The 14,182-nt window shown below is 43.0% G+C and overlaps 1 protein-coding gene across 1 annotated transcript in view; it reads right to left on the bottom strand.

The window, feature by feature from the left end:
- Positions 1 to 3,415: 3,415 nt before the first annotated feature.
- nfs1 (NFS1 cysteine desulfurase) overlaps positions 3,416 to 14,182 on the bottom strand; it is a 41,346-nt gene continuing 30,579 nt past the window's right edge. Inside the window, exons 10-13 of the mRNA XM_073062152.1 lie at positions 13,538 to 13,619; positions 10,823 to 10,906; positions 7,694 to 7,783; positions 3,416 to 6,524 (exon numbers count right to left, since the gene is read on the bottom strand). Coding sequence (XP_072918253.1) covers positions 6,461 to 6,524; positions 7,694 to 7,783; positions 10,823 to 10,906; positions 13,538 to 13,619 — 320 coding nt within the window. The 3' untranslated portion in view covers positions 3,416 to 6,460. The remainder of the gene's footprint in view (positions 6,525 to 7,693; positions 7,784 to 10,822; positions 10,907 to 13,537; positions 13,620 to 14,182) is intronic.

Raw genomic sequence — 14,182 nt, 5'->3', positions numbered from 1 at the left:
ACTCGGCACATCTAGCAGCATCTGTAGAGGACAAAAGTGAGTTTATATTCCAAAACTTAACAGGTCAGGCACCAGTTGTGGAGGAGAATAAAAAGACACTCTTCTGAGCCAAGACCCCTCAACAGGACTGGAAAGGAAGGGGGCAGAAGCCTGAATAAGAAGGTGGGGGAAGGGGAAGGAGTACAAGATGGCGGGTGAGAACTTTATCTCTTACCTCATCCACCTATCCCATTCCAAAGTAAAGTTCAAAGTAAATTTTATTATCAAAGTACCTCATATCTCAAATCCATTCTATCCTCCTTGGTTCAGTTCCTTCCCACCAACATCTGAGACCCATCCCATGTTCTCGGTAACTTTCAATTCCCCGGCCTCTAACTTCCATCCTGCCCTTAAATTCACTTGGTCCATCTCTAACGCCTCCCTCCTCTTTCTTGATCTGTCTTCATCTCTGGAGACAGCCTGTTTACCAACATCTTATACAGATCTACTGATTCCCATGGTAATCTCGACTACACCTCTTCCCACACTATCTCCTGTAAAAAATGCTATTCCTTTTTCTCAGATTTTCTGCCCCACCTCATCTGATCCCAGGGCTTGGCTTTCCATTCCAGGACATCAGAGATGTCCTCCTTCTTTAAAGCGTGCTGTTTCCCCCCTCCTCCACCGTTAATGCTGCCCTCAGCATCTCCAGGCCCCAGACATCTACACTTACGTCGTCTCACCGCCGTAACAGTGATGAGTCCTTCTTGTCCTCACCTATCAGCCTCCACATCCAACAGATTATTCTCCGCAACTTCCACCATCTCCAAATGGATCCTACCGCTAAACATATCTTTACCTCCCTTGAAGGTCAGTCCATTGGTTGTGGGAACATTTTAGTGATGAGGCATGTGAAGTTATCACCTCTGGTTCAAAAGCCTGATGGTTGAGGAGTAATAACTGTAAATCCTGAGGCTCTAGCATCTTCTTCCTGATGGCAGCAGTGAGAAGAGAGCATGTGCAACACGTACAACACGCTGGATGAACTTAGCAGGTCGGGCAGCATCTGTGGAAACGAGCAGTCAACATTTCAAGCCAAGACCCTTGGTCAGGACTGAAGAGGGAGGGGGCAGGGGCCCTATAAAGAAGGTGGGGGGAGGGAACCTCTCCTCAACCCTCGTGAGGCAACACTTCACTTGTGAGTCTGTTGGGGTCATCTATTGCATCCAGTATGGCCTCCTCTACATCAGTGAGACCCAATGCAGATTGGAGGGCCGCTTCGTTGAGCACCTCTGCTCCATCCGCCCAAGAGAGCATGTCCTGGGTGGATGATGGATCCTGCTTTCCGGCAACAGCATTTCATGTAGATATACTCAGTGGTTGGGAGTGCTTTACCTGTGATGGACTGGGCTGTATCCAGCTTCTTACTTCAACCCCCATCCCTATCCCCCCACCTAGTCTCACTTACCACCTGTCAGAGATGCTGCCTGACCTGCTAAGTTCCTCTAGCATTTAGTGTGTGTTGTCAGCATCTGCAGAATCGAGTGTGTTTATTTCAGTAAGGTGATGCCCCACTAATGTCACCTAGCTTTCTGCCCTGGCCCCGTGTCCTTCTACAGGTTGATCCTCCTTCAACTCTTCCCTCCAAATGTTTACGAGGAGTGAGGGAGGTCAAGGTACTGGAGGATAACTCCTTTAGAAAGTTGACATGAGATCGGCACACAGTTGATAAGTTGGGGCCTCAGATTCAGGAAGTGCAAAACTTTCACTGTGGCACAACTCGAGGAGCCTCAGACTCTCAGTGCCAGTGATGTGGGCTCAATCCTGACCATGCAATCTGCATGGAGGTTGTATGTTCTCCATGACGACACGGGCTTTCCTCCCATATCTGTGATTTGCCACTGTAAATTGCCCCTAGTATGTAACGTTATAAATCTTGTTTATTATCAAATGCACGAGTATGGTGAGGTGCAGGAGATGATGGCTGGATTTTCTCCAGTCAGCTATCATGATCTAGTGCTCATGGTGTTAATGTTACTTGCCAACTATCAACATATTTAATTTTTTGAATTTTATTTAGAGATACAACATAACAGCCCTTGCTGGCTCAATGAACCCACACTGCCCACTTACAGCCATTCTATCAATTAGTCTTCTATGCCTCTGGAATGTAGAAGGAAATCCCTCACAGTACAACCTCTTTACAGATAGTGGTGTTATGAGCCCCCTTTGGCTGGCATTGTAATAGTAGCATTACACTAAACTCGTATATACTGTACCAGCTCTCAAATGAATGTGACAGGACTGCAGCACAAGGCTTCCAAACCATTGCTAGAATATCAGGGCTCAGTGTTAATGTATCCAACGCCTACTTCTACTTCTTTTTATTACGTGGAGTAAATTGAGTTGTTTTCTGCTGGGTGGCAATGGTGCAGTTCCATGCATCTTCTCCCTCTTCCCCACCCTGCCACAAGAACCAGGGGTTAGGTGGAGGTGAGCAGACCCAGGTGCACTGAGCAGATTCACTAGCCCACGCACTAAGTCAGTGTGGCCGGCTGGTAGCCACTCCTCCCACACCTGCTGGCTTTCCATCACGGCTATTTCTGTGACCCTTTCTGTTTGGTTTAGGGACGGTTCTCAGGAACACAACCCTGTTGTGACTTGGTTTTTTCCTGTACTCAGGACGCTGTACCATACAGCCTGTGCCCAAGAACATATAGTCTGTAAGGAGGTGGCCAGGAATTGAGTCATATGTAAAGGTTGAATAGGCAAGGACTTTAATCTCTGGAGTGTAGAATGAAGGGAGCTGTGGCAGTGGTATACAAAATGAGAGGTATGGATAGGGTAAATACAAGCAGGCATTTTCCACTGAGGTTGGGTGAGACTTAGGTTAAGGGTGAAATATTTAAGGGGAACTTTTACTCACAGAGTGGTGAAAGTGTGGAATGAGCTGCCAGCAGAAGTGATGGATGAGAAGTTTGGATAGGTACATGGATGGCAGGCTATGGACCAAGTGCTGGTCAACCAGACTTGGCAGAGTAAGTTTGGCACAGACAAAATAGGCCAAAGGGCATGTTTCTGGGCTGTAGCTGTGTAACTCCTCCTGAGAAAGTAGATTCATCCAACCTGTACAAAATAATCAGGGCTATATGCAATAAACAAATAAGATCCATTGGAAACACGCAAAATACTGCAGGCCAGGCAGCAACCATGGAGGGGAATAAACAGTCAACGTTTTGGGCCAAGATGTCAACTGTTTGCTCCCCTCAATCAATACTGCCTGACTTGCTGAGTTCCTCCAGCATATTGCGTGTGTTGCTCTGGATTTCTAGCATCTGTAGAATTTCGTGTGTTTAGGATTCATTAGAAATCAACAACAATAAAATGATAGAAGAGTTTAAGACTTAACCGACAAAATCTGTGAATGGCTTATGAGTCGTGATAAGAATGGTTTTATTCTGTGTAATTACAAAACTACACCACTGAACTTACAGAGGAAACAACGGCTGTTATTTACCAAACACATACATTGGAGTAACAGTATTAATAAACACCTGCTTGAAACAACGGCTATAGCACAAGGCTACGTGACCCTCTAATATATGAGGTCTCGTACATTATGTTAACAAGTACAAAGCAGCAGATTGAAAGGTCCTTGAGAACACAAAATATGTTTAGACACAAAAGAAAGCATAAATTGTGCGTATTATTTAGTACTAATAATACATTACATAGAAAGTAGACACTTCAGTGCAACTTCCTGACACCCTTTACAGTTACCACCTGAAGACAGGAAACATCTTGGCGTGATTGATTCTATTCCCATTCCCTCCTGATCGTCAGTGGGTCTGCAGCATGACCCAACACATCGTCACTGATGGAACTCCAAATAAGTGAACACCGCAAAGCTGAAGACTGGAGAAGTATCACTTTTGCAGTTGGAAAATTATCACGAGAGAAGAGTTCTATAATTTCAGTTCAGTTGGATTGCGCTGAGACAAAACATGCGGACTGCCTATTTTCCTTTCAAGTTGTCACTCACTATTGCAACTGGCTTAATTTGAACAGCCTTCAGCAGCAAGTGAACAAGACGCGACCTGGGACTCTTCACAATGACATTTCCAACACTGAATCCTGATCAAGTCAGAGGCATGTGGGCTTGTGGGTTATCTAATCACTAAATTACTCAAGTCAATGGGGATAAATTCCCCAGGATCATGGTGATGATCCTGGCAAATCAATGGATATGGGATCTGTATCCTATTGTCTTATTCCTAACTGATTACCAGGATCACCCCCATTGATCCTTGAGGAAACAATGGGAGGGGAACAATGGGATATAGGGAGAATTGTGTTGAATTAAGATTGCTCTTGATACAAGGAACAACCGACAACTATTCTGACCCATGTCCAAGTTGTTAAGAAACATCAAATATAGAAACAGTTGTAATGAATGGGCAAAGTAATTTAGTATTAGTCTAGCCAAGCCAGGGCACATTGCGTTAACTGGAATCATGCACACAGTGCAAGAGTTTCCTGGGAAGGGACAATAACTTCTGTGATACCTTTCACCCCTTTTGAAATCTCAACTCTTCAGTCCTCTGACTTTGAAAAGGGCATTTCCTAGGTCTGTAAGTAATGAAACTTATTTGCCTGGAATCAGTATTCATTAAAATCTATATTTTTTATCTTTTGGGCATTCTCTAGGCATGAGTGCTTTATATTAAAGCTAAAATAGCAGGCTAAGGGGAAGGTACACTGGGAGACCGTCCAGCTCTAGGTGCAAAGTTCACAAGTCCTTCAGTGCAGAGAATCCAGGCAACAGTCCCGGTACAAAACAGAGGGACTTTGGTTTCTGAACTTCCAGTGAACGCATGGGTACCCAAGGTAAATCAAATGATGCTCCTCTGCCCTCCAGTTATTTTCACACACGCACACTTTTGTTCAAGTGAGAAAAACCCATTTACATCGTCACCATATACAAATCAACACCTTCAAAATGGATGGGACATCTCTAAAAAATAAAGCAAATCTTACACCAGTGTAACAAAGAATGCAGTGATCACTTTGTGCTTTCTAATTTCAAATGGGCCAGAGGCATTGTCTTGTTAAATCCACAGATATGATGGGTGCAGATAAATGTCACACAGATATTACTAACAGATAGGTTTGACAGATGATCAGATCTCACCTGCTTCTGAAGTACAGGAGCTTCTCAACCACAGAGTTTCTGCTGGACCATAAACACTGCCAGAAGGCACAGTTTTTCTCCCCAATGGAGTTCAGCATCTCCTCTCACACTATCACCCAGCTTTCTCCTTTCCAATTTCTGTCCACAAATCTCTTAACTGACTTTTCCTTTGTAGGTTTCCTGAGTTTGGTGATTGTTCCCCTCCCCCCACTACCCCCAACTTCAATGAAGATTAACCATAAACCAAGCACCTGAATCAGTTTGAACTGGGGAAAAATTGATGCTAATTTGATGTAAATACAGTCAAGTTCAAAGTAAATTACATATGTATATATCACCATATACTGCTTTGGGATTTTACTACCTTTAGCATATGTCACCATATGCTACCTAGGGATTATACTACCTTGAGGTAGAATATGTCACCATGTTCTACTGCAGGAACTATTCATTAAAGTCAATAAAGTACAAAAGTTTTAACCGTAATCTGAAATTACTTGCATGCGTGTACCGTTGCTCACAGGAGATTCCGAGTACTTGGTTAGTTTGTTTGCATAAACTGTGAGACATTCCCTTGTGGTTTCTCTTCTCTCTCATGCTCGGATTCCAGTTGTAAGTTTACAGTGTGTCACAGCATTCCTCTAGGGCCACACTAACAAGCCCAGCTCGGGAGTCCAGCTAGACAAAGTTTGAGCAGATCACTCTACAAGTGTGACCAACTATCACTTTTAACGGAAAGGAAAGAATCCAATAGAAACCATACACATCTGTGGCACAGGAGCACCAACTAACTTCACTCATCCGGTGGGTAGTGAAGCTGATGCAAGACCATCGGTCATGTGAAACTGCTCCCCCAGGGAGCTATGAAGATTACAAGATGACAGGATTCTTTTATCTGATATCACACTAGGTGCTGCATTAAATAGTACAGGTCTGTCTCTAAGTCTAATTGATAGCCACCAGATTAAGGTACCAGAGGTAAGCATGCGGAAGATTTTCATTCTGTATCGATGATTGCTTAAAACGTCAGTCATTTCTGATTATGTATTCTTTCGATAGCCAGAACTTACCAAGTTTGCCAATAGCTTAAAAGTTTGAATTTACCAATAAGTGAGACAAGAGGATAGAATTCACATTTATGTTAAAACAATGACTCAGCATGGGATGTACCGATGCACTTGGTTTAATCTACCCATTCCACAGATGACAGCAAGCGAGTCCCACTGGTGGTCATCTTACAAGTCACTGACCATGACAAAAGTGATTTGCAGCAGTTTCTTCCAGGAAGTTCTAATGCTGAGACCATTTAATGTTCTTCAGGTCCATGCCCTCCTGCACCATTTCCCAGAGTGGGCTACAAATCAAAGGGAAGGGGAAGGAGAGAGAGAGAGAAAAAAAAACTGGAATAAGATGCAAATCACAGGCCAACTTTCTTTCCAGACATGATAACAAATCAAGGTTAACGGTTCAGATTGGGGGCTGTCATCCTCTCCCCAGTTCCCATCTCATCTCAGTTTAAGCAGGATATGGAGGCTTTGTAGAGGGTACAGAAGAGGTTCACCTTGAAGCTGCCTAGATAAGAGAGTGTTAGGTATGGGGAGTGGGTGGACAAGCTTGGATTGTTTACTACGGGGCGTCAGCAGCTGAGGGGGGACCTGACAGATTTATAAAATGATGTTTGGCATAGATAGGATAATCAGAATCTTCATCCTCAGGGTAGAAGTGTCAAATACTAAAGGACACAAGTTTTAAGATACATGGGGTAAAGTTTAAAAGAGATGTGCAGAGTAAGTGTTTTGTTGGACTTACTGACAAGGCCAAGTCCATTCCAGGCACTTACCAGTCCACACACACAAAGACTGGTCAATGCCTTGCAATTGACTGTCAGTGGTGATGAGGGAAGCAGATACATTAATGGCATTTGAGACACATGAATTTGCAGAAAATACAGAGATATGGATCACATGCAGGCATATGGGATTAGTTAAAATTAGCACTGTGTTCAGCACACATATCGTGGACCGCAGGGCCTGTTCCTGTACTGTAAGATCATGAGACAATGGAGCAGGATTAGGTAATTCAGCCTATAAGTCTGCTTCGCCATTTGAACACTGTTCTATATATGACTAAAACTCTCCCCCACCCTTTCCTTGAAAGTTAATTCATTTTGGTTTGGTCTGATCCTAAATCAGTTTTAATATTTGAAGAAATTAATTCAGATTTCCTATTTCCTGCTTCTAGCTTTGTATTTCAGGATTGTGTGCAAGAAATTTACAGTGTACTCTGGGAAATTCTTGGATCTCTTCCCAATAGACAGTTAATTAGAACTGATGCATTGACCAAGACCTCGATCATCAATTCCAAAGTTCAAAATCTCATTAAGAATCTGTGGCCAATTGGGTCTAATATTTGACAAATATAGTTTAAAATTTATCAAAAGAGGTTACTCTCCCCCAGTGCCACGTGTGCTGCACCACCCCCATTGCACCATACACATCTCACCTCCCTCAATACCATACGCACCTCATCTCCCTCAATTTCTGCACTTGCTGGATGCATCTCTCTGCCGTGTAGTCCACTTCCTCCTCTGTAGTGAAACGTCCAATACCAAACCTGCAGGAATAAAAAGTGAGTCAGACAGTAGCCAATGCAGGCAGCACCAGGACCAAAAGCACAATTGCTGGACGTCCAGAAGTGAGGCTCAAAGTAAATCAAGGTAAGTTTATAATCAAACTATGTATATGTCACCATGCACCACCTTGAAATTAAATTTTCTCGTAAGAATTTATAGAAAAAAAATACAATAGAATAGAATTTATGAAAAACTACAAACTGAAAAACAACCTACTTGCAAAATAAGACAAACTCTGCGAATAACAAAAATAAACAAATAATAAATCACTAAGTAAATAAATGATATTGAGAACATGAGTTATAAAGTCTTTGAAAGCAAGTCCATAAATTGTGGAACCAGTTCAGTGTTGATGGCAATGAAGTTAACCACACTGGCTCAGGAGCCTGATGTTTGTTGGGTAATAACTATTCCTGAACCTGGTGGTGTGGGACTCAGGGTTCCTGGACCTGCTGCCTGATGACAGCAGTAAGAGAGTATGGCCTGGATTCGGGGGGTTCTTAATGATAGATGCTGCTTTCTTCTGGCAGTGCTCATGGTAGTTAAGTTCAAAGGTGGGCAGAGCTTTTCCTGTAAAAGACGGGGCTGCATCTACCACATTTTGTATATTTTTCAAGAGCTTTGGCATTTCCATTGACCAACGGAAGAGAAAGAATAAACGGTTGTTTTTTTTATGTGACCCTTAACAGAGTAAAATATTGCTCAATGCTTCCAAGTCACCCCAACATAAACACAAAGACCAGATTAGACGTGGCTATATGGGAAGTACTCTCTCCTCCTTCCAGAATGTTTAATAATAGTTTAATTCAACACTCACACATTTGAACTTCCACACTTGCCGGGTTTGTGAAGCAAGAAAACACCCCCTGTTGATTATTGTCTTCAGGAAATGGATGGATAGGGTACAGGTTGGACCAGAAATTGCATTTTTATTTAAAAATAAGAGGGCCACAATCAGAATCAGGCATATTATCATTGTCATATGTCATGAAATTTGTTGTTTTTTACAGAACAGTGATGAATGATGGCATCCGTTAGTCTCGCGAGACCATGGGTCTGCACCTGGAAAGTCTTGCTTCAGTCTGTGTTGGTAGAGCAGCGTCTGTTGTGGCTGTAGAGGCCCACACAGGAGTGACAGTCTCGGCTGCAGCGACTACAGTTGAAGGCGCTGTCCTCCGGTGTTGTCTTGGTGCGGTTTTCTCGGCGAGTGCGCTTTTCTTCAGCAGCAAGCCTCAGCTTCTCTTCTCTTTTTAGACTTCTGCATAGTTCCAGCCTCCAGCGAGAGCGATCGCTTGCAATGTCCTCCCACCTCTCAACGTTCATCTTCAGTGACTTCATGACTCTCTTGCAGACATCTTTTGGCCGCCCTTGTGCTCTCTTGCCGGAGGCCAGTTCCCCATACAGCAGGTCTTTCGGGATCCTCCCGTCTGACATGCGGTGTATGTGGCTCAGCCAGCACAGACGGCGTTGCTGGAGCAGGCCAGGACCTCATTGTTGGTGACTCGGCCAGTCCACTTGTCCAGGATGCGTCTCAGGCTGTGAAGGTGGAAAACGTTGAGACGCCACTCGTCTGAAGTAGAGGCTCCAGGTCTCGCTGCCATAAAGCAGTGTGCTGAGGACACAGGCCCTGTAGTCTGCAATCTTGGTGTGCATCACCAGCTTTCTGTTCTCCCAGACTCTCTTTGTGAGCCTGGTGAACACTGAGGCTGCTCGTCCGATCTGTCTGTTGATCTCAGGGTCTAGGGAGAGACTGTCCATGATGGTGGAGCCAAGGTACGTAAACTCGTGAACTACCTCCAGCTCGTAGTTGTTGATGGTAATGGAAGTGGGGATGCTCAACGCCTTGGCCCAACATGTTGGTCTTCTTCCGACTGATGGTCAAGCTGAAGTCCTGACCGGCTCGTGAGAAGCTGTCCATGAGCCGTTGCAGTTGCTCTTCAGAGTGTGTTGCCAGTGTCGCGTCGTCTGCAAACAACATGTCCCTGATGAGTACTTCAAGAACCTTAGTTTTCATTCTCAGCCGGGACAGACTGAACAGCCGCCCATCCAATCTGGTGTGAAGGTAGACACTATCAGTTGATGTTCCAAAGGCGTAGTTCAGCATGACTGCGAAGAAGATGCTGAACAGGGTTGGGGCAAGCACATATACTATTAACTACAATAAGAAATACACACTGAGTGGCCACTTTATTAGGCACAGGAGTGGAAACCAGTGTGGTCTTTTGCTGCTGCAGCCCACCCACTTCAAGGTTCAACGTGTTGTGTGTTCAGAGATGCTCTTTTGCACACCACTGTTGTAACATGTGGTTATTTGAGCCCTGTCAGCTAGAACCAGTCTGGCCATTCTCTGAGCTCTCTCATTAACAAGGCATTTTCACCCACAGAACTGCCACTCGCTGGACTTTTTTCCCCTGTTTTTTGCATCATTCTCTGTAAACTCCAGAGACTGTTGTGTATAAAAATTCCTAGAGATCAGCAGTTTCTGAGATACTCAAACCACCCTGTCTGGCACCAACAATTAATTATCCCACAGTCAAAGTCACTTAAATAAATTTTCTTCCCCATTCTCATGTTTGGTCAGAAAAACAACTGAATCTTGACAATGTTGCATGCATTTCGGCATTGAGTTGCTGCCATGTGATTGGTTGATTAGATATCTGCATTAACAAGGTGTACCTAAAGTGACACTGAGTGCATGTCATGAAATTTGTTGTTTTGTGGCAGCAGCATAGTGCAAGGCAAAAATACTATAAATTATAATGATAAAACTTCATAAAAAATACATTAAATTAGTGCAAAAAGAGATAAAAATAATGAGACTATGTAAAGGATTGAAAAAAAAGCCTACAGTTCTGATTAAGTGATCTAGCAGAGGTGTTGTAGGTGCTTAAAAGGAACACTGTAAGTTGAGCTGAGAAAAGGCAGTGGAGGGAGGGTGTGTTTCTCTGCGTTGCTTGCGGTCTTTGCTACTCTAACCGTACTGAGTCAACAGCTCAGAAGGACGGAGACCACCCTCCTACCTGATTGAAGAGTGTGCCAGGTCTTCATCAGCTCCAATAGCTCGCAAGACATAGGAAGGCTCCAGAGAAGCTGACGTACATGCACTGAAAATATACATCACAATGCACAGCGTCAAAAAGAGTCTCAACCAAGTTACAATAAAATGTTCACTTTTGAATAATACATTGAAATGATTGTTATACAGATGTAAACAAACATTAGTAGTGCAAATAATTAGGAATAAAGAGCAGCACAGAAGTTTGACGACTTCCATGGACTTTCACACATTAAATCCTGATGAAGGGTCTCAGCCTGAAACAGTGATTGTTTATTCACTCCATGGATGCTGCCTAACCTTTTGAGTTCCTCCAACATTTTGGGTGTGTTGCTCAAGGTTTCCAGCATCTGCAGAATCTCATGTTGACACATTAAGTTTAGTGAGAAGGTCACTCAGGGAGAAAGAGCAAAAGATGCAAGTCTTCCATTGCTTATTCTAGTGCTCAATATCACAGCAGCATGTTCTGCTCAGCTTACAAAATTCAGTTCAGATAGCAAACTGAACTTGACTGGGAAAACACTGATGACATATGAAGGTCAGAGTTTCAATCTCTGGGTCAAAATGATTTAATTCCAACATTCTAATTAAAGTATGTGTATGCAAGTCTGCCATGGGAGCCCTTATTCCTTGTTGTTTCAGCACCATCCTTAACACACTTTTAGCCATTAGTCAGCTTTACATTTGAAACACAAGAGATTCGGCAGATGCTAGAAATACAGAGTAACACACACACAAAATGTTGGAGGAACTCAGGTCAGGCAGCATCAATGGAGGAAAATAAACAGTTGATGTTTGGGTCGAGACCCTTCATCAGGACTGGAAAGAAAGGGAGTAAGGCATCCCACAAGTGGAGGGTGAGGTAAGGGTACAAACTAGCAGATGACTGGCGAGAGCAGGTGAGGGGGAAGATACGATAGGTGAGATGGGGAGATGAGCTGAGAAGCTGGGAGGAGATAGGTGGAAAAGGTTAATGGATGAAGAGTAATCTGATAGGAGACAGTGGAGCATGGGAGAAAGGGAAGGAGGAGGAGGAACACCAGAGAGAGCCTATTTGCATTCAGTCAAGTGAAAAGCCCCACATCATAAAACTTATATTTAATTATCTGGGTATCAGTGTCTCATGATGCTTGCCAGTCAAAAGTCTATTTCTTTCATGGTTGGAAATTAGAAGTTAACAAATGTAAAGTCTCTTTCTATCTGTACTATTTTAACTACTTCATAGAGCTTTCCTCTGCTGATAACAACATCAATCCTTTAATGAAGATAACTCAGGAATCCTGGTCTGATCTCGTAAGGTGAAGATGTGACAAGCTAAATGTGAGTTAAGGCATTTCAGTTCTGGAAAAGTCTAAATCTATGCTCACAAATACACAATAAAATTCAGGAGAAACCTCTTTACTCAGACATGCCAGAATTTTTAGTGAGTCATTAGGGGTAGACAGTACAGATTGCAATTAGATCAGTCTGGATCGGATTGCAATCAGACTTCTCCAGAGAGTTCACGGGAATTCATCAGGATATTGCCTGGATTGCAGGATTTAGTTGGTTCAAAGTCAAAAAGTTCAAAGTAAATTTATTATCAAAGTACAAGCATGTCACCGTATACAACCCTGAGATTCATTATCTTGCAGGTATGCTCAATAAATCCATAATAGAATAATAACCATAATAAAATCAATGAAAGACCACCCAACTTGGACAATCAACCATTAGGCAAAAGACAACAAACTGTGAAAATATAAGGAGGAAGAAAAAATTATAATAATAAATAAATAAACAATAAATGTTGAGAACATGAGATGAAGAATGCTCAAAAGTGAGTCCCTAGGTTGTGGGAAGATTTCAATGATGGTGCAAGTGAAGTTATCCCCTTTTGTTCAAGAGACTGACGGTTGAGGGGCAATAACTGTTCCTGAACCTGGTGGTGAGAGTCCTGAGGCTCCTGTACATTCTCCCCGATGCCAGCAGCAAGAAGAAAGCATGACATGGGTGGTGGGGTCCCTGATGATGGATGCAGCCTTCCTGCAACAATGCTTTATACGGAGAGATTGGATGAACTTCTTTTCCCATGAGGAGCCTGGTTTGGGTGGGGGAGGGATGGCGTGGTGACCAAATGGAAGTATTAAAGTTTATCAGAAGCAAGGATAATCAAAATCCTTTTCCCCAGGGTATCAAATGCAAGAGGGCATGGGTTTTAAAGTGAGAAGAAAGGGTTCTGAGAATCAAATTTGTTTTAAAGCAGAGTGCGATTGAAATCTGGAATGTGTAGTCAGACAAGAGACACTTAGACAGATACTTAAGTAGGCAAGGCATAGATGGATAAGGTCTTAATGCAGGCAAATGAGAATAGTGTCATTGGCAAAACTGTCAGCTTCCATGGGGAAAGGACAATAATGTGGAACAATGATTTTTATTGTATATTTTTACAAGGCAACCATTTTAAATATACACTTTATCAAGCCAATTACTAAGTTATAGTTCTGCTGAATGGTTTCAGCCTGAAATACCAAATGTACTCATTTCCTAGATGCTACCTGGCCTGCTGAGTTCCTCCAGCATTTTGTGTGTGTTACACTAACTTATAGGATGTAGCTTAGTGTAATACACAGCATTTGTGTAATAGCTTCGCACATGCACACATAAATTTCAGTAACACGATAGTCAAGTAATACTCTACCTTCCAGATGAGAGAGCTACGTCCTTCAAAGCCATCAGAAGACTCTCTCCTTCCACGTATGCAAACGAGAGGTTAATACAACCTGCAGGGATCCAGTAAAATGCACAGTCATTCTTGCCAATGCAAATCAATCAGATGGTAACAAAAAGCCCTTCAATTTGCTCTCAGATGGAGATAATGAATATCCAAATCAAAACAGAAGGGGAGGAGTTAATCTCCGCAACCTTTAGCCCTTCAGATGTAGGATCAGATGCAACTGGTCACTGCCTTCAGAAAGTGAGGCAGTGCACAAGTTCCTGCTTTTGTCAACAATGCTGAGGTTGAGAGGGTTGATAGCGTCAACATAATGTCCTGGTCCAACCATACAGACGCCATGGCTAAGAATACTCATCAACATCTCTACTTCCTCAGAAAACTAAAGAAACTTGGCATGTACCCTTTGAAACCTACTCATTTAATAAATACACCATAAAAAGGATCCTATCCGAAGCATCATGGAATGGGTAAGGTAACTGCTCTGTCCGTGAACGCAAAAAAAACTACAGAGTTATGGACACAACTCGGCATATCATAGAAACTAGCCTGCCCTCCACGGACTCGGTCTATACTTCTTGATGCCCCAGTAAAGCAGCCAGCATAATCAAA

The sequence above is a fragment of the Hemitrygon akajei genome, chromosome 11 (genome assembly GCF_048418815.1).
Source record: "Hemitrygon akajei chromosome 11, sHemAka1.3, whole genome shotgun sequence".
NCBI classification, from domain to species: domain Eukaryota; kingdom Metazoa; phylum Chordata; class Chondrichthyes; order Myliobatiformes; family Dasyatidae; genus Hemitrygon; species Hemitrygon akajei.
Note: the sequence above shows the minus strand (reverse complement) of the source record. Positions and strands in the feature narration are given on the sequence as shown.